At 35.7% G+C, this 17,272-nt stretch overlaps 3 protein-coding genes across 9 annotated transcripts; 2 read left to right on the top strand and 1 right to left on the bottom strand.

The window, feature by feature from the left end:
* On the bottom strand, positions 127–2,571 carry LOC105175172 (release factor glutamine methyltransferase). Of its 6 annotated transcripts, none has more exons than XM_020698322.1 (4): positions 1,827–2,571; positions 1,240–1,488; positions 648–871; positions 422–561 (listed from the first exon to the last, which is right to left on the bottom strand). In XM_020698322.1, the coding sequence occupies exons 1-3, from the start codon at positions 2,541–2,543 to the stop codon at positions 674–676; spliced, it is 1,164 nt and encodes a 387-aa protein (XP_020553981.1). In that variant the 5' UTR covers positions 2,544–2,571; the 3' UTR covers positions 422–561; positions 648–673. The 6 variants fall into 6 exon arrangements, with proteins under 6 accessions (XP_020553983.1, XP_011095821.1, XP_020553981.1 ...); XM_020698325.1 differs by having other exon boundaries at positions 648–757; positions 1,827–2,568; XM_020698326.1 differs by having other exon boundaries at positions 648–754; positions 1,827–2,568.
* On the top strand, positions 6,554–10,150 carry LOC105175050 (probable protein phosphatase 2C 6). Of its 2 annotated transcripts, none has more exons than XM_011097365.2 (5): positions 6,554–7,044; positions 7,295–7,678; positions 8,478–8,595; positions 8,840–9,063; positions 9,250–10,150. In XM_011097365.2, the coding sequence occupies exons 1-5, from the start codon at positions 6,778–6,780 to the stop codon at positions 9,811–9,813; spliced, it is 1,557 nt and encodes a 518-aa protein (XP_011095667.1). In that variant the 5' UTR covers positions 6,554–6,777; the 3' UTR covers positions 9,814–10,150. The 2 variants fall into 2 exon arrangements, with proteins under 2 accessions (XP_011095667.1, XP_020554088.1); XM_020698429.1 differs by having other exon boundaries at positions 6,909–7,044; positions 7,263–7,678.
* Positions 15,178–16,982, top strand: LOC105175049 (scarecrow-like protein 18). The gene has a single exon (XM_011097364.2). It carries the CDS (start codon positions 15,352–15,354, stop codon positions 16,657–16,659), a length of 1,308 nt encoding a protein of 435 aa, XP_011095666.1. The 5' UTR covers positions 15,178–15,351; the 3' UTR covers positions 16,660–16,982.

Below are 17,272 nucleotides of genomic sequence, written 5' to 3'. Positions count from 1 at the left end.
CATTCCATCATACTATGAGATACAGTGATGAAATTTTTGCTTCAAAATTCACTCCATCGTGAAAGTGAATTCTCATCATTATGCTGTATAAACACAAAACTGAAGCGCTATAGATGTTTAGGCATATTACAATTTCTACACCAGTCTCTTGTATTAAATGCCAAAATAATTAGTAGCAATAGGTTACTGTTGAAAGTTTCAAAAGATGGTGAGTTTGTTTTCCCACAGGATTTCACCAGAGCTGCAGTGCTTCCATTTCATTCCTGTTTCTAACATGACATACATTATTATATTAAAAAACACTAAACTCCACAAATATCATGAAAGTCCCCACATTACGCTTTGGTTAAACATAATTCTATGTCCATTCAGACCAACCTGGCCGTACATAAGTGTCAATTCTTCTACTTAATACTGTTAATCTACGACTCATGCTCTATATCCAGTCACGAATCTTTGGATTCCAGCGAAATCAGGCGTAATATTTATGCTGTAGAAGCTTCCTTTCATCTTGGTATCCATGTAATCCATGAGACGTTTGCTCTGTGTTTCACCGTTAGTCTGCAGCAAGGTGAATAAAATAAGAAACATGAGTGCTATCCCATAGAAGAACTATTGATCCAAAACAAGAATTCAAATCAGCTCACATTAACATCCGAACGAGAATTTGCATTCAGAAGGGTGAATATGTTGCATAATAATCTGCACTCTTTTGAGGATCTACAGGTTTCGTTGATCCGATTACTATATCCACCTGCTGATTTAGTTCATGTTTTAGCCCCACTTTGTGGTTCACGTTTCTAAGATAACACTTTCTTGGATGTATACTAGCAAGAAAGAGGGGAAAACCCAATTTCTTATATGTAGAACTCTGTAAAACAATACGATTAAGTATTAACGGGTAAGGAAAGAGAGCCAATTTCTTGGATGTAGTACTTGCAAGCATTATAATTGAACATTAACGGCTTGAGAAAGACGCCACTCATATGATATTCGGGACAAGAATATACAGTAGTAGCACACAGGAACAACCATTTATCGCTTTAAAGCAAAACACCTGATGACTAATAATAAATCAGATTGTGGTAACCGTTAACTTCGTTTTGATTACTAATAAGCAAGTGGCCAATGCGGTCAGGAAAGCCTGTTTCTCCTTTCTCTTTTCTGAATCTCAGTGAAAAAGTCTCGAGTATGCTATATAGTGTATTTTGCTAAATCAAGAAGAACAATGATTGATACCTCAAACGCAAAGAATCCACCAGGTTTTAACATTGAAGCAGCTCCATTGCATAGATGGATAAGGTCATTCATGCCATTTGCTCCCCCATCCAGAGCGAGTCTTGGTTCATGTTTAGAAACTTCAGCTTGTAGCCCATCAATATCTTCACTGGGGATATATGGTGGATTGCTAACAAGTCCACTGAGTTCCCCTTTGACATCCTCCAGAGGATCAAACCAAGATCCCAACCTTACCGCTACTCTGTCCTGCTATACGTGTATGTTTGTCATTGAAACGCCTTTACACAGTACACTCAAAGAAGAAGAAAACAATTCAATAATTTCCCATGGAGTGAATTAGAACAACATTATTACACCAGATTTTCGTAGACCTTGGTATTCAAACTATATTGCAGTTGCATAACGCTGGTGATTATCAATCATCGAAGCATTAACAATTCAAAGATGCAGCAATGCACTAAGCTTAAAACACTTCCCCCCAAACAACTAGCAACTGAAGACCCCTTTTGGCCATCATACTGACAATTAAATCAACACAAACTATCTACACATACATACAAGAAATAAACACAAAGCAGAGTGCTAACCTGCAAATTATACCTCTCCACATTATATGATGCAACGGCAACAGCAACAGGGCTCAAGTCAGTAGCAATAACTCTTCCAGAACCCACCCCCAAAATCCTAGCAACAGCAATAGCAAGAGCCCCACTCCCAGTCCCCAAATCAGCCCAAATACCATTTCTCAACTTCTCATTCCCCCTCACAGCATCATCAACCAAATCCACAATAATCTCAGTCTCGGGCCTGGGTATCAAAACCCCTTCTTCAACACTCAATATCAAGTCCCTCCAGTGCTCACATCCCACCAAATATTGAAACGGCCTTCTCTCCTCAATCCTCTGCTTCCACAACTTGTAGAGATCGTACAAACACGCCCTTATCGACACAGGAATGGCATCATCGTAATTGCTACTGGAGTTCTGCGGCGAAAGCACAGAGGGCCGTTCGAGTGCGTCTTCGACCAGCCAGTTGAGCTCCCTGAGGAGGAGGGGGGAGTCTGGGCCGTCGTCCAAGTCCAAGAAGCTGGAGCCCACCGAGGCAGCCTGGTTTTTGGCCCAAACATGCCATTTTTTCAGCTCCGAAAGGGTGGCTCGGAATGCCGGCGGCCTCTGGTAGAGTGGAGTCCTGGGTTTCGGCGGAGAGGCGGAGCATACTATGCTCCGGCCCGGATTTGGGCGGGTCGAGAAGACGGGTTGCAGTACGGTTGAAAGAACCGCACGTGTTAAGCTACTGGACTTCATCGTCCCTCTTAACTCTCACACGAGCCACGGCTTTTGACCCCTCTGTGGTCTTTTTATTTGGGCTGGGCCTTGACCATTTGGGCTAGCCCATCTATTGGGCCTTCTTAACATAACTTTGGGCCTTTTTCTTATAGTATATACTGTTTTCAAGGAAATATACAGTAGTAGTTTAAATTGCTGCAATCTTCCTTGGTATTGAAAAGAGAGGAAATACTAAAATTCAATCATTAATTATGTTAATGATGTTGATTACCTTATAATATACCTCACCATCATTTTCATAGTAATTAATTAGTTTAATTAAATAAAAGATGATAATATTTTTTTACGAGTAATTCCCATATATTTTTCCATCATAACATTTTAATAAATTAATTATATCATAAACAAGATATCCACCTACTTAATCATATTTATCCAAATTAGTGTGGAATTAATTAATTGTAATTATTCACAACATTATTTTGGAAATCCTATTATAAGTTTTTAGGACCTGTCAGAACATAATGGCCTCGTATATAATTAATAAAAGTGTAATTATAATTATTGGTGTGGCGTGAATTAATGTGATAGCAACAATTAAACATGATTTAATGTGAATAAAATTTAAATTTCGTATAGTTTGGGGAGTTATCCATGCTTGGGATAGGAATAGGAATAGGAATAGGAATAGGGCCCCAAAATTGATATTTACGTTCAAGAATTGGGGGAGGTGTAAAGAGCATAGCCACACACTCTCTTTCTTTCCCTTTGTCTTCTTTTAATCACATCACATCGCATCTCTGCCCTGACCATCACTTATAAAATTTTGATGTCTGTGATTGGATAGGGTCAATTACACTTTTGTCAAAATTGATTTAAATTGTTTAATTTTGAAAGCATCATTTTGATTTCTAATTTTTATATATTGTTTTGATTTTTTAAAATAGGACTTAAGATGCTAAGAAGGAACAGTTTTGAAATTTAGAAGAATAAATGTAAAATTGAATTAGGTTAGAAATAATTGAATTGTAAAAGTAGGAGTAAAGTTGGTTGGGCGCAGCCACTATATTTACATGGATGGAGGTAAGTAGTTGTATATATTTGGTGGAGCTCTTCTGCTTGTCATTTGCTCTCTACTCTTTTTCTCTTTATTCATTAATTTTCTTTCTAATGCAACCATTCTTTTATTATTATTAGTATTTATAGTATGCGCCCATATAATAATATAAATTTAAATTTAAATTATATTTTAAAATTAAAAGAGAGAGAGAGAGAAACAAAAGAGTAATTGTAATTAGCTTTTGTAAAATTGTCTAATCGTGAATATAATAGTTATATTTAAAATTTAGTCCAAGGTGTTACTGACCATCGTTAGATGACTTTTATTTTTGTATATTATTATAGATTATTAGAGTTCATGATATTATATATATATAGTTGCTTATTAATTATAAATTTAGAGTTAATGAGGAGATGAGGGGTTTCTAATAGTAATTAAATAGTAACTTTTCTTGATTAATCTTGATCAACACAGATCAGACTAGAGCAAAAATTCGAATTGCATAGAGTTTCATTGGATAGGGATTAAAACTCGGATTAAAAATTTAATTTACTTATCATGAAAACTAATTAGCCATGATAAATGTTTTGACCACTTTGCAAAAATCATGTTCAATGATCATTACATGATCGTGATCAATGATTATTATCATAATTATTATTTTTAATTATGACAATTAAATATAATTAAATATTATATTTCTTCTAGTGTCACTTGTGATCTAGTTAGAGACTTTAGAGATATCATATGAAGAAATATGTTTTTTTTGCCATACTTAATTATTATAATAGTGACAAGTACTAATTAATCATGATTCAACAATAGAGACTAATTGTTATTTACGCATTCAAAGCCAAAATATTAGCTATAATTAAAATTTGAGTCAATTGCATAACGCCTCATGTGTTTTGGTGAAATAGCACGAAATTCCCCTGTGTTAATTTTATAAGCGAAAAAACTCCTGCGTTATTTAGAACACAATAAGAAAGTCTATCTCCGTTAGTTTGTTTGACACTCGCATATTGTGCAAGTGGGCTTCAATTTTGGCTTATTTTAGGGTAACCCGAAGTTTGCAAATCTCCTTTTTGCCCTCCTTTTATGCTGTTGAAATATATTAATTTAAAATATTATTTAATCTACCATGCCATCCACATTTAATGTGAAGCTAATGGGCTCTTTAAATATTTATATAAATGTGGTATTTCTTTGTTTGCATGTTATTACAAGTTTTTGTTCTAAGTAATGCTCCTAATCATTTATTATTATTTTTAATGCTTCACAATGGTCTCAGATGAATGAGATTTTGCTCTTAAATTAGATGTTGACGTCCCATTTACTCATTTCTTACAATATCATCTATTAATTCATTCCCAATGTAGAAAAAATAAAATCAGATTGAAATTGCATTACTACCAAATATTCGTCTATTATTTTATTTTTCTTTTTACCCCAATTAATACATAGCTGAGTAGTTTGTTGATAATGAACGAAACGAGCTAACATAGAATGTGGTTGAGGAAATAAGAAGATTTAGGCGCCAACGTCGTCAATGCAATTATGGTACAGATAGTCATTTTTAATTTTTGTATGTAATTATCGTAATATTTGTAACAGTTGACTATATCTTCTTTATTAATAATTTTTAGAGTTATTATTAATTATAGTAAATAAATTATTAAAATTAATAATTATAAGAAGTAATAATAAATATAATTATTATTTATTATAATTAGTAAATTATTAATTGTTAAGAAGTAATAATAAATATAATTATTATTTATTATAATTAGTAAATTATTAATTGTTAAATTATTTATTAAATATTATAGAACAAATTTAAAGTTGTTATTAATTACAATTCGTAAATTTAAAATTTATATAAGTATAAAAAATAAATATAATTTATACAAAAAAATTTAAAAAAAAATGGGGAGTCGCGGACTTACTGAAATTTGAAAATTTGTGTCTGCGACATGCATTATTAATATTATATGAATTATTTAAAATATATTTTTATAATTTTCTGTTTTTAAATAAAAAATAAATAAGCCTAAAAAAATAGGAGGTATTTGATTTATTTTTTGATAAATTATACCGACAGTCGCTAAAATTAGGCTAAATTACATAAAACACCCATCTTTTTATAAAACTATAGCTATACCCTTGAGTGGTGTTAATGTAATATTTTTTAGGGGGTGTTTTTTGTCTTGAAATATGGGGTGTAATTGTAAATGCAATTATAACCCTATGGGGTGTAGCTATAATTTTATAAAAAATAAAAAAATATTTATATATTTTAATCTTATCACAAAAAATGACAATATAATATACTTTTTTTTATAAGAATTTTTTGAATATTTCCCATATCAGGTACGGTCGCATCGCATAGTCGATCGTTGGGCTGTAAAAAATATATTTAACATCAAAACCCACTGAATAATTAAATAAAAACACTTCATTAATCCAAGTGGCTTATAATTATAAAATAATTAGTATAATAAGATTCAAATAAATGAACTTTATTTGGCAACGAAAACAAAAAGTGGGTGTTAAAAATCCAAGGGTCAGTAGAGAAGTAGTGTGAACTGTGAAAGGTAGTTAAAAGAGTGGCATCTTTCCCATAGTAGAGGGTTTGAAACTTGAAGTTAATTGAAGAGGGTGAAGAAAGCAACGGTTCAACCAAACGGCCGTTAACCTAAACATCTATTCCGAAAACAACACAAAAGTCACAAACACATTATATTATTTTTATTACAGTAAATTAATAATAAAACTTTCGAGTTTCCAAAGGGTCGCACGTGTTGCCACGTTGACGTCCGTCCACCTTTCATTACATCAACTACAGCTCACACACTTCAATTCAATTCAAGTTTCAAACTTGAGACAACAGCATCCTAAGCCCCATTTTAATTATTTTTTTTTATTTTCCAAATATAATTAGCCGCAGTGAAAGCAAGCAAGCTTGGTAAAAAAAGTCATTAAATCCATACCTACTCGCACCTCACTCACCTGAATCTTGCCTTTTTCTCTCTCTAGCCCCCACCCCACCTCTCTTTCTCTCCTCCCGTTCTCTCACCATTATATGTTTTTTAAGTTTGATCAATTGGGTGTTTTCTTGTTCTTGTTAGTTTTGAGCTGGGCAAGAATTTGAGGGGAAGAAGGACCTTAATCTCTGGGTGGGTTTTGACGTAAATGGGTATTTGTTATTCATCGGCTGATGGGAAGAGAAAGACGGAGTGGGAGGCCGGAAATGATAAGGTAGGTGCCAAGTTGAAGAAGGGTACATCTGGTGATTTTGCCACCTTTATTAGTAAGTTAAGTGGCGCCGTTGTGGCGGAGGAGCAGGCCCTGCGTCAAATCCCAGGTCGGCTGTTTGCGAATGGGGCGAGTCGCATCGCTTGCTTGTACACTCAGCAGGGCAAGAAAGGAACTAATCAAGATGCCATGATCGTTTGGGAGGTCAGTTTTCTTGAATTGTCATAATTCTGTTTAAAAGTCATAATTTGTTTGTAATTTTGTTTAATGTAGTAGAAGGGTTGATTGAAGATGCGTTTGATTCGATAATTGAAATTGTAATAGTTTTGTGAAAGGAAATGTAGTGTTATTAGGTTATGATTGGCTAAACTTGTGAAGAATTGAAAGAATGATGGATGTTGTTCTTGTGTATTTTGGGTCAGTTTATGACTTGCTTGGATTGTTTATACGGTAGAATTTCTCTGCGGGAAGTGATGCAAGTGCAACTTTTTGCGGAGTGTTTGATGGCCATGGTCCTTACGGTCACATGGTTGCGAGGAAAGTGCGCGATGCTCTTCCAATTTTACTACGTTCTCAGTTGGAAACTAAGCTTGAAAATGACCAAAATCATGCGAACAAGAATGGAAATTTTGAAGGGATGAGGCGTTTTGACGACTTCATGGATGAGGATGGCTGTGAATCAATGGAAGCCGAGGACACCGATAAAGTCCCTGAGATGTATGTTCCACTCAAGAAGTCGATATTAAAGGCTTTCAAGTTAATGGATAAGGAACTGAAGTTGCATCCTACGATTGATTGCTTCTGTAGTGGTACAACTGCTGTGGCTTTGATAAAGCAGGTACTTCCTTGTCCATATGAATTTATGTTTTCCCTTTCTTGCATTTGATTGCACTGATTTTAGTATAGGATAACCTCCCTGCTCATGCCCTTAATTTCCTTGTTTTTCCCTTTGCCTCCGACTATCTGCTAATCCTTTTCATTGGGCGGCATTTTGTGGTCTGCATTGCACTGTTGTGCTGCTAAGAAATTGTTGCTAGTGAATAGCTTATTGCTATAAAGATTAGTTTATGGTTGGTCGAAGAATGAAGGTAAGGCATTTCACAATTGGTTTGCTGATGTATGTTTGAAATGCATACAGTCCACAGAGTAATAAAGCGGAAACTTTTAATGTCAGCCTCCCCTTGCTACCTCAGCTAGCAATGTTTTTATAAATTACCTGCATTGGACTAGATCACTGGCTGAGCTAGAGAGGGTCGGTTGAGAAGTCTAATGTGACTTTAAATGCATTTTAGGAAAACATGCATCCAAGAAACAGGGTAATTAGATTAAAGCATGTTTTCCTGAAACAAAAGCTCTGAGATCATTATCAGTTGGATCAGGCAGCATGTTATAGCCTCTCTTTTTCTTCAAATATCCAAATTAAGAAAAACTTACACTATGTTATGCCATTCAATAAGCAATTCTTCCTGTCCAAAGGACACATCTATAAGCTTAAGCAGCATTAACTTAGACATATTGGTCACTTAGGCATACCCCTGGAATCTGGCTTTAATTACTAGAATCCAGATGATCTTTATGTCAGATGAGGATTATCGTGTTCTAGATGGTATTGACAACTTGTGAAAATGATCATTCAGGGTCAGGATCTTATAATTGGAAATGTTGGTGACTCAAGAGCAGTATTGGCAACCAGAGATAAGGACAATGCTTTAGTTGCTGTACAGTTAACCGTGGACCTGAAACCTAATCTTCCAAGTATCTCTCTCTCTCTCTCTCTCTCTCTCACCCACCCACACACACACACACACAAACCTGCCCACACTTGGTGCACATGCTACAAGCCATCCATGTATTGCTCATGCATTCCCTGCAACTACAGATGTAGTAGAAGTACCCCCTGGAAATTATGGGTTACCTTCTTTATTTGTGGCCGACAGATAATTGGTGAAATATTTACTTTTTCATTGTTGTAGCTAAATATTTTGCCTCTTGTGTTCAGGGGAAGCTGCTAGGATTCAGAAATGTAAAGGGAGGGTTTTTGCCCTGCAAGATGAACCAGAAGTTGCACGTGTATGGTTGCCTAATAGCGACTCCCCCGGATTGGCCATGGCCAGAGCCTTTGGGGATTTCTGTTTGAAGGATTTTGGTTTAATTTCCATCCCAGATGTTTATCATCACCATATTACTGAGAGAGATCAGTTTGTCATTCTTGCCACTGATGGGGTATTACTCTCATATCTCCTCCTCTCAATTTGGTAGCAGAAAATGAAATTTTACCCTTTTTAAAAAGAAAACATTTTAAAATTATTCCCAATATAAACCAGTCTGTTGCCCGCTTGCCGCGAGTCAATTTTTATCAGCATGATCTATGTGGCCCTTGATGGTTGTCATTTGTCAACTTTAATGCAGGTGTGGGACGTTCTCTCCAATAAGGAAGCAGTGGACATTGTGGCCTCAGCTCCTGGCCGTGGTACAGCCGCCAGAGCCCTTGTTGACTGCGCTACTAGAGCATGGAGGCTTAAGTACCCAACATCAAAGAATGATGACTGTGCTGTTGTATGCTTATTCCTTGAACACGTTTCTGTCGCTGATGTGCCTCAAGCACATAATGACCCGGCAACTGTTCCTGAAGAGGCAAACAAGGTCCCGAAAGAAGAAGTGGAGAAGGTTTCTGCAGCAGTTGACTTTGAGGACAAAAATGTCAATGCTGCAGCTTCTCATGCTTCTTTCATTGTGCCTCAAGGGACAATGAAAGAGTCTAGCGAGATAGTGCCAGTTGTTGAGGAAGTGGACGAGAAGCCAATTGATAAGACTCTTGGTCAGTCTAAGAGGAGCTTAGCTGAGTGTCTTTCGACTGCAGAGGACGACGAATGGTCAGCCCTTGAAGGCATCACCCGAGTCAATAGTCTGCTTAGTCTCCCCAGGTTCTTGCCTTTCGATAAACGATCAATGAGCTGGAGAAAATGGTTGTGAAATATGTAAAGGCCATGCTGATACTGATTAGCGGGCACACGTTTTGCCTTAAGATCATGCTATTTCCATTTGTCGAGGATGCTGTATGAGAATCTGATAGCAGTAATTAAGAGCACCGAGCTTGTTCCCCGATTCCAAGATTCAGGTCAAGAAGCATTGTGTCGAGTTCATTGTGCAGCTGAAATTTTTCCCCAAGTTATTGAAAGTGTCTATTCGATTCACCGCATGCGTAGTGGCTGTAGGCTATCAGCTTAGTTGTTTGGTAGGAGAAGTTTTGTATGTACTGCTATGTTTACAACTATAAATATACTTATATAAAGATTATGCTTTTCTGTAATCTTGAAAGGAGTATGGTATTTAGTTTCTTGGACCTGTAAATTTGTTTCAGACATGAGCATTTGAGGGCCAATTGTTTCCATGTTAGAAGCCGCCGGGCACTAAACAGCCCCCCAATCATATGGACCATGTTCACCAACCTAGCCCGGCAGTGTCCAAGAAATTGGGCCAGACATGAGACATTGTGAAGTATGAACTGTTTCGGAAAAGGTTTAGTACTTGTGATGGGAGTAATAGATTTTTGTGACAAAATGTTGCGGTGGGCAATTAAATTAATTTGGTACAGACATGAAGGCAATGATTGTTGATACTTAGACAGATACAATACGTATGTATCCACCCCATTTATTCCTTCCATCCAGCACGACAACCTTTGAGACATTATTCCTTTTGCCTATTTCGGTTACAGCTCAATGTTTCTGTTCCTGCTTCTTGTTAATTACACAGCTTATATATATATATATGTCTGTGTCATTTTTAGATCAAAATTATAATCTTCTGAAAGTGTAGACGATGCTATTGTTCAAAACCACGTGTCATAATTTTTCACAAATCATCCAAGAGGTACATCAATTAATGAATATTAGATTACGATGATGAACAATCAGTAAAACGGTTCTCTTCTATCATAATTAAAAAGAGAGAGAAAGAGAGAATATATATATATATATATTATAAAACACATTACATTTCAAGGTGTATTGTTGTCCAAATAATAAAATTACAATAATAATCCAACTAAAATACAAATATAAACCACAAAAGATCATATCTCAGAATCAAATTATTATGAATCCAAAATAATTAAAGTAAAAGAAACAAATTAAAATAAATAGAATGGTGGGAGAAGGGCATGCATAAAATGAAAGGTAGTAGACAAATGTGAAAAAGAGAGTAGTGGACTTTGAAGCGCAGGACGTCAAATCACAAACTACACGTGAAGCAAAGCAATCCGATCAGCTTTTCAATTCTTGCACTCCTAACCTAATTGTTGTACAATAAAGTAAAAAGGGGGCTTCCCATTCCATGCATTTTCCACTCACTCAACATCATAATAAATGCCCCCCCCCCCCCCCTTTTTTTTTTTTTTTTTTTGGGGGGGGGGGGGGGGGGGGGAATTCCTTGTTTTGTTGTTTTCTTGGTGGTTTTACTTGCCACTATCAAATCCGTTTTACAGTTTCTATAGTACTAACAATTAATTGCTTGCATTTGGAATATTCCTTAATTTGGATGTACAACAAATTTATTCAAAGTGACTCATACTCATTCCATCTAATTTCATGCACAACTTTACTATTTTTTTTATTTTTAATTAATTGAGAAATAACTAATATCATGATGTTCTTAATTTAAATGAGATAATATTATATATAAATAATCTATTTATCCTGAAAAATAAGACAACATTTTCATAGGTCCAAAATTGAATAGATTTTAGTATGAAGCTTAGATGATATATGGGTGAGGGTAGCAAATTAAGAGTGGTAAAGGGCGGGCCGGGGAATCCAACACTTTGGGGACGTTCAAAACAAGAAGTGGGCAGGTAGGATCCAAATTAAATCCCTTTTCTTTTTTGTGAACAACATATATATATATATATATATATATATATACCACCAACCCCCTATCTTATTATCTATACCTATCTCTATCCCTATCAAACTTCCAAATTACCACAAATACCGAATAATTAAGAGGGTGTTTCGTTAAATTTATTTAAAATATCTTATAAGATCTATATTTTGAAACTTATAAGATATTAAAATAAGAAAATAAATTCATAAAGTATTTGAATAAAATAAGATTATGGAGTTTATAGAATGTTAGTGATGATAAATTTGTAATGAAATTTGAAAGAATTTGTAATATTCTAAAAATAAGTTAGTAATTAACTCCCTAATTTTTTTTTAAAGAGTTTATAAACCCTTTTTTGAAAAAAAAAATTGTCAAGCATTTTATATGCTGTCAAATATTTTCCAATTTAAAGTGCTTATTATTAGCTCATTGAACCATCCTCCAATTAAGTTGGGAATATGATTATGATGAGTGATTTTGATCAAATTTGGAGAATAATAATAATTATAGCTGGAATGGAGCATTCTGACAGTGGTGAGAGATTCTTATATATAATACATATGATGTCATCAAGCAGGAGAGTTAATATTACAAATCCCTCTTTTGTTGTTGCTAGTTTATGTTAAATATGAAACAATTAGAAGGATTTGTGTATGGAAAGGGAGGGAGGGGGGAAGGGCACGTGGGTGAGGGTGAGTCAATGTTGCAACAATATGTATATATATCCCCTACAGCTCCAATTGGAGTCATGAAATGAAAAGGCAGGAAGAAGAATCCAATAATTTTGACAAACAAGGAAAAAAAATATGAGGGTTTGTCAGTGTTAAGACAATGTCCTCCTGTGCACCATACTTACTACCTACCTACCTACTCATCTCTCTCTCTCTCTATCTATGTACGTACGATGCAGCAGCATGCATGTTGCTTTCAACACATTTATGGCTTTGCGTGTTCTTGTCATAGTTCTTCATGTGGGGCTGGGGCTGGGCCATGGCCATCTCATCTTGTCCTAAATCTTCACTCCACCCCTCTCCCATATCAGATATTATGGGAAACTTATAGCCAATTGTGTTTATTAGTTCACCCGTCTAAGCTAAAGTCTTACAGATACGTTTAAGTTCCATTAAATATTTGAGTATTTGTTTTTATTATAATTATATTTTTAATTTATTTTATTGATTTAAACCACTCAATTTATTAAAATATTAATATAATTCTGTAATTATTATTTTTACATAATTGATTATCATGACTGAATGTTTCGGTATGTAGTTGTAGATGAGATTTTTCAGAGCGGAGGATCGATTTAAATGCCAAGTACGAAGTACTTACTGGGAAGTACTATAATTATATTTTGGTAACCACTCTAGATTCTCTTTTCTCTTTATATGTACCAATCATAGTGATAATTGTACGTTTTTATGTATATATAATAAATAATATTTTTTATTTTAAATAAATTATAAATAAATATATATATATATAAACACTAATATATCATATTTATAAAAAAAGAATAAAAATAAATTAAATGTATTATTCACATAAAAAATTTAATAACATAAATAGTGATTAGTGAATGAAAAAAAATATTTTTTTTATATTAATCTGGATATAAATAATAATGTAAGTATTATAAGTAAAGGGAATATATTTGGTAACAATAGCTCTATTCTATCAGGATCACTGGCTTATTTCATTGTTCTTTGATGCACAATTTTCATCAATTAGCTACAGAAAATATTGGCACCTGCTCACTGTTAAGATATTAAATATTAAATAATTCTTTTCTCAAATAAATTAAAATTTTGTGTAAAATGATTATTTAACGTGATATTAGAGTCGAATCAGACAAAAGGTCCTAGATTTGAATTTCATTACAACTCATTTTAATTTATAAAAAAAAATGTTCCACGTGCAATGTTTGCATGTGAGGAGGTGTGCTAAAATATTAAACAATTGCCCTTTCTAATAGCTTGGATTTTTGAAGAGGCCTGTTATCATATTAAATATTAAATGATTCTCATTTCTAACAACTCAAATTTCGTATAATACTCATTACTTAATTCTCAATCAATATCAGTTAACATGGTCAGCAATTTGAATTATGTTATTATAATTAATTTCTTTTTTATCTTAATTATGTTCTAGCTTTCAACTATGTCTAGTTAGTATCTTAAGATTTCCATTTATGTATTCTATATATATATATGGCAAATGACGACTTTAATCACCAAGTAAGAGCGCTCTTTAAAGGTCACACGTATGTAAGTGGATCTAATTATTAGTCACTATTACCTAATGATCATAAAATTTTCAATTTAATATTAATATGTAGAAAAAAAGAAATAAAACTAATATACATATATATATATATATATATATTCCACAGGAGAGTAAATACTACGTATTAGTTATGTACACCACATGAGGAGTTGGTGAAATTTTATTTGAAAAAAGGGATGCAATATATTTATAGAAAAATAAAAAAAATAGATAAGTTGTAAAGAATGAAATGCTGTAAATGTAATTAATTAAAGAATACATTAGCAAAACAAAATTCCCCTTTGAAATTATAATTTTGAAACCCTTGCGAACAAATCAATATTTTGTTTCCTCTCCGACTGATGGTATTGTTACGTAGAGAACAAATTAAGAAAATTTAGTAAGTCGTTAATGTAGATAGGTAGCAGAGCAAGATGATGATGATGATGGGAGAGAAAACCCACATTTTCATCTTCATCTCTGGTGCAGAAGATGAAGATAATTATGGAAAAGATATATAGTTTGAATTGAAATGAATTAAAGAATGAATAAATGTTGAGCAGAGCAGTAGAATAGATGGATGGTGGATATTGCAGTAGGTAGGGGGGTAGTGGCTCCATGGATCTTCATGTAGAATGAATTTATTGATGAGTTGCCAACAATTAATTCATCATCATCACCCAAATATTCTCCTTTTAATTCTCTTGATTTATTGGTAATGTGTGTGTGTGTGTGTGTATGTATGTATATAAATGTGCTTCTTTCCTCCCAATCCTAAATATATACTATATATGCTCATCACTATCTGTGTGTGTGTTTCGCTAGCTACCGTTCCCAGACACAACCTTAGCCACCTACATTTATTTTATATTTTTCTTGTGGTGCTCTCTCTCTGTCGCTCTGTATATATATATGTGTGTGTGTGTGTGTGTGTGTGGGTACTGTTGGTATTAAGCAGATGAGTGATGAGTGATGAGTGATGAGAGAGTGGTTAATGAAGTGCATTCCTTTTGGTCTATATATCACACTACTTATATACTCTCTCCACTCCAATTTCCATCATCTACACATTCACCATCACTTTTTAATTTTAATTCCCAAAAACTGCAAAAACGCTTGTCCTCTTCATCCCTTTCAACCCACCTCCTATACTCCTCTCATCATTATTCAGCTTTCAAGATTCCAATCAACATGCACCTTTCTTCTCACCACCATCAATATTTTCAATTCCCTTTGCTTTTACCATTTATATGCTAGGGTTTCTCTCTCTAGGGTTTCTAGCTAATTCTCTATCTAAATACCTCATCTGCTCTTCTTGATTGCTACTCATTTGGATTAATAGCTCATCCATCTTTATAACATATGTTAGGCTCATTTGGTTCTTCTTCCCACGAGGAGGAGGAGGAGGAAGAGGAGCCCACGCCACCGAATGTTTACCTCCACCACCAGATTCAGCCCCGGAGTTTCGCCTCCGTCCCGCCAAATATTCATATGCGTCAGTTGCTCATAAGCTGCGCGGAACTTGTTTCCCGCTCTGATGTCTCCGCTGCTCGCCGCCTCATCGCCATTCTATCATCAAATTCCTCGCCTTATGGTGATTCCACGGAGAGGTTAGTCCACCAGTTCACCAAGGCCCTCTCCCTCCGCATCAACCGTTATGCCGCCACCGCCTCCGCTGCCACCCCCACGACGTTCTTGATGATCCCTAATCCCGCGGCTGCCAGCACAAGCGGCGGCTCCACGAGTAACATCATGGTTCATGACTTGGGACCAATTAACGACGATGCCCTTCTTCAGTCCTCCTACTTGTCGCTCAACCAAGTCACCCCTTTCATTAGGTTTAGTCAGCTCACCGCTAATCAGGCAATCTTGGAGGCAGTCGAAGGGCAACAAGCCATCCACATCCTGGATTTCGACATCATGCACGGCGTCCAATGGCCGCCGCTAATGCAGGCGATAGCTGAGCGTTATCCCCCGCCGACTCTCCGCATCACAGGCACCGGTCACGATCTTGAAATCCTCAGAAGAACCGGCGACCGATTGGCTAAATTTGCTCACTCATTAGGCCTCAGATTTCAGTTCCACCCCCTTATTCTCCTCACAAACGAAGACCCCATTTCAGTCGCATCTTCAGTTCTTCTCTTACCCGATGAAACCCTCGTAGTGAACTGCGTGCACTATCTCCACCGCCTACTCAAAGACCGCGACCGCCTCCATCTCTTCCTCCACCGCATCAAGGCCATGGGCCCCAGGGTTCTCACGGTGGCTGAAAGGGAGGCGAACCACAACCACCCCATTTTCCAGCAGCGTTTCGTGGAGGCGCTGGACCATTACGCGGCGGTGTTTGATTCTCTAGAAGCTACTCTGCCGCCCAACAGCCGGGAGCGGCTGGCGGTGGAGCAGATATGGTTCGGGAGAGAGATTGCGGATATAGTGGCGGGGGAGGGAGAAAACAGGAGGGAAAGGCATGAAAGATTCAGATCATGGGAGGTGATGCTAAGAAGCTCGGGTTTCAGCAATGTTCGATTGAGCCCTTTCGCGCTTTCACAAGCTAAGCTTCTGTTGAGGCTGCATTACCCTTCAGAGGGATATCAGCTTCATATCCTCAATGATTCTTTCTTCTTGGGATGGCAGAATCAACCCCTTTTCTCAGTCTCTTCTTGGAACTGATCATCACCTAAATTCCCCCCTATCTGAAACCCTAACCCTAATTACCCCTATAAGCCGGCTTGCATGGATTTTGTGATCTGATCTGAACATTGGGAATTTGGAGGAGAACAGTACAACCAACCACCTTCGATCTGCCTTCAATTGACTTCTTCGATTGACAGGTTTTTAATTTCTTGGAGTGCTGAACTGAAACTGGATAATTTTATTTTTAATTTATACTACTACTGCTGGTAGCTGTTAGTTTGGGTTCAGTTCATTATATTTATAATTAGAATTTTCTGCAGTATGTAACCTTAGTATTCATGATGATGATTTTTATCAAAGATTCCATAACCTAATCCCACTAATCAATTATCATCACCCTTTCAGGAAGCAACATTAATTGCTGCATATTATCTTCTGGAGGTCTGTTTAATTTGTGTTTTATCTTTAATTAAATGCTCCACTTTTGTCCAATCTCAGACTTAATTAGTAATTCGTCTGATGATTTTGAGTTGTAGGTATACTTTTACGGAAAACATAATTAAGAAAGAAAAATATGAATTAGGTAGTTGGTGGATAGACGTTAATAGAAAGTAGTAATTAATTAAGGTTCGAATTTAGTTTCCCTAAT

This window comes from Sesamum indicum, linkage group LG12 (genome assembly GCF_000512975.1).
Source record: "Sesamum indicum cultivar Zhongzhi No. 13 linkage group LG12, S_indicum_v1.0, whole genome shotgun sequence".
NCBI classification, from domain to species: domain Eukaryota; kingdom Viridiplantae; phylum Streptophyta; class Magnoliopsida; order Lamiales; family Pedaliaceae; genus Sesamum; species Sesamum indicum.
The sequence above is the reverse complement of the archived record's forward strand: the minus strand, read 5'-3'. Positions and strand labels throughout refer to the sequence as shown.

Coding starts and splice junctions, on each gene's coding strand:
- LOC105175172 (XM_020698322.1), bottom strand. CDS start 2,543: ATGAAGTCCAGTAGCTTAACACGTGCGGTTCTTTCAACCGTACTGCAA. Junction 1,489..1,826: donor TGGAGAGGTATAATTTGCAG/GTTAGCACTCTG, acceptor ATACACGTATAG/CAGGACAGAGTAGCGGTAAG. Junction 872..1,239: donor GTGGATTCTTTGCGTTTGAG/GTATCAATCATT, acceptor ATTGTTTTACAG/AGTTCTACATATAAGAAATT.
- LOC105175050 (XM_011097365.2), top strand. CDS start 6,778: ATGGGTATTTGTTATTCATCGGCTGATGGGAAGAGAAAGACGGAGTGG. Junction 7,045..7,294: donor ATGCCATGATCGTTTGGGAG/GTCAGTTTTCTT, acceptor TTTATACGGTAG/AATTTCTCTGCGGGAAGTGA. Junction 8,596..8,839: donor CCTGAAACCTAATCTTCCAA/GTATCTCTCTCT, acceptor TCTTGTGTTCAG/GGGAAGCTGCTAGGATTCAG.
- LOC105175049 (XM_011097364.2), top strand. CDS start 15,352: ATGTTAGGCTCATTTGGTTCTTCTTCCCACGAGGAGGAGGAGGAGGAA.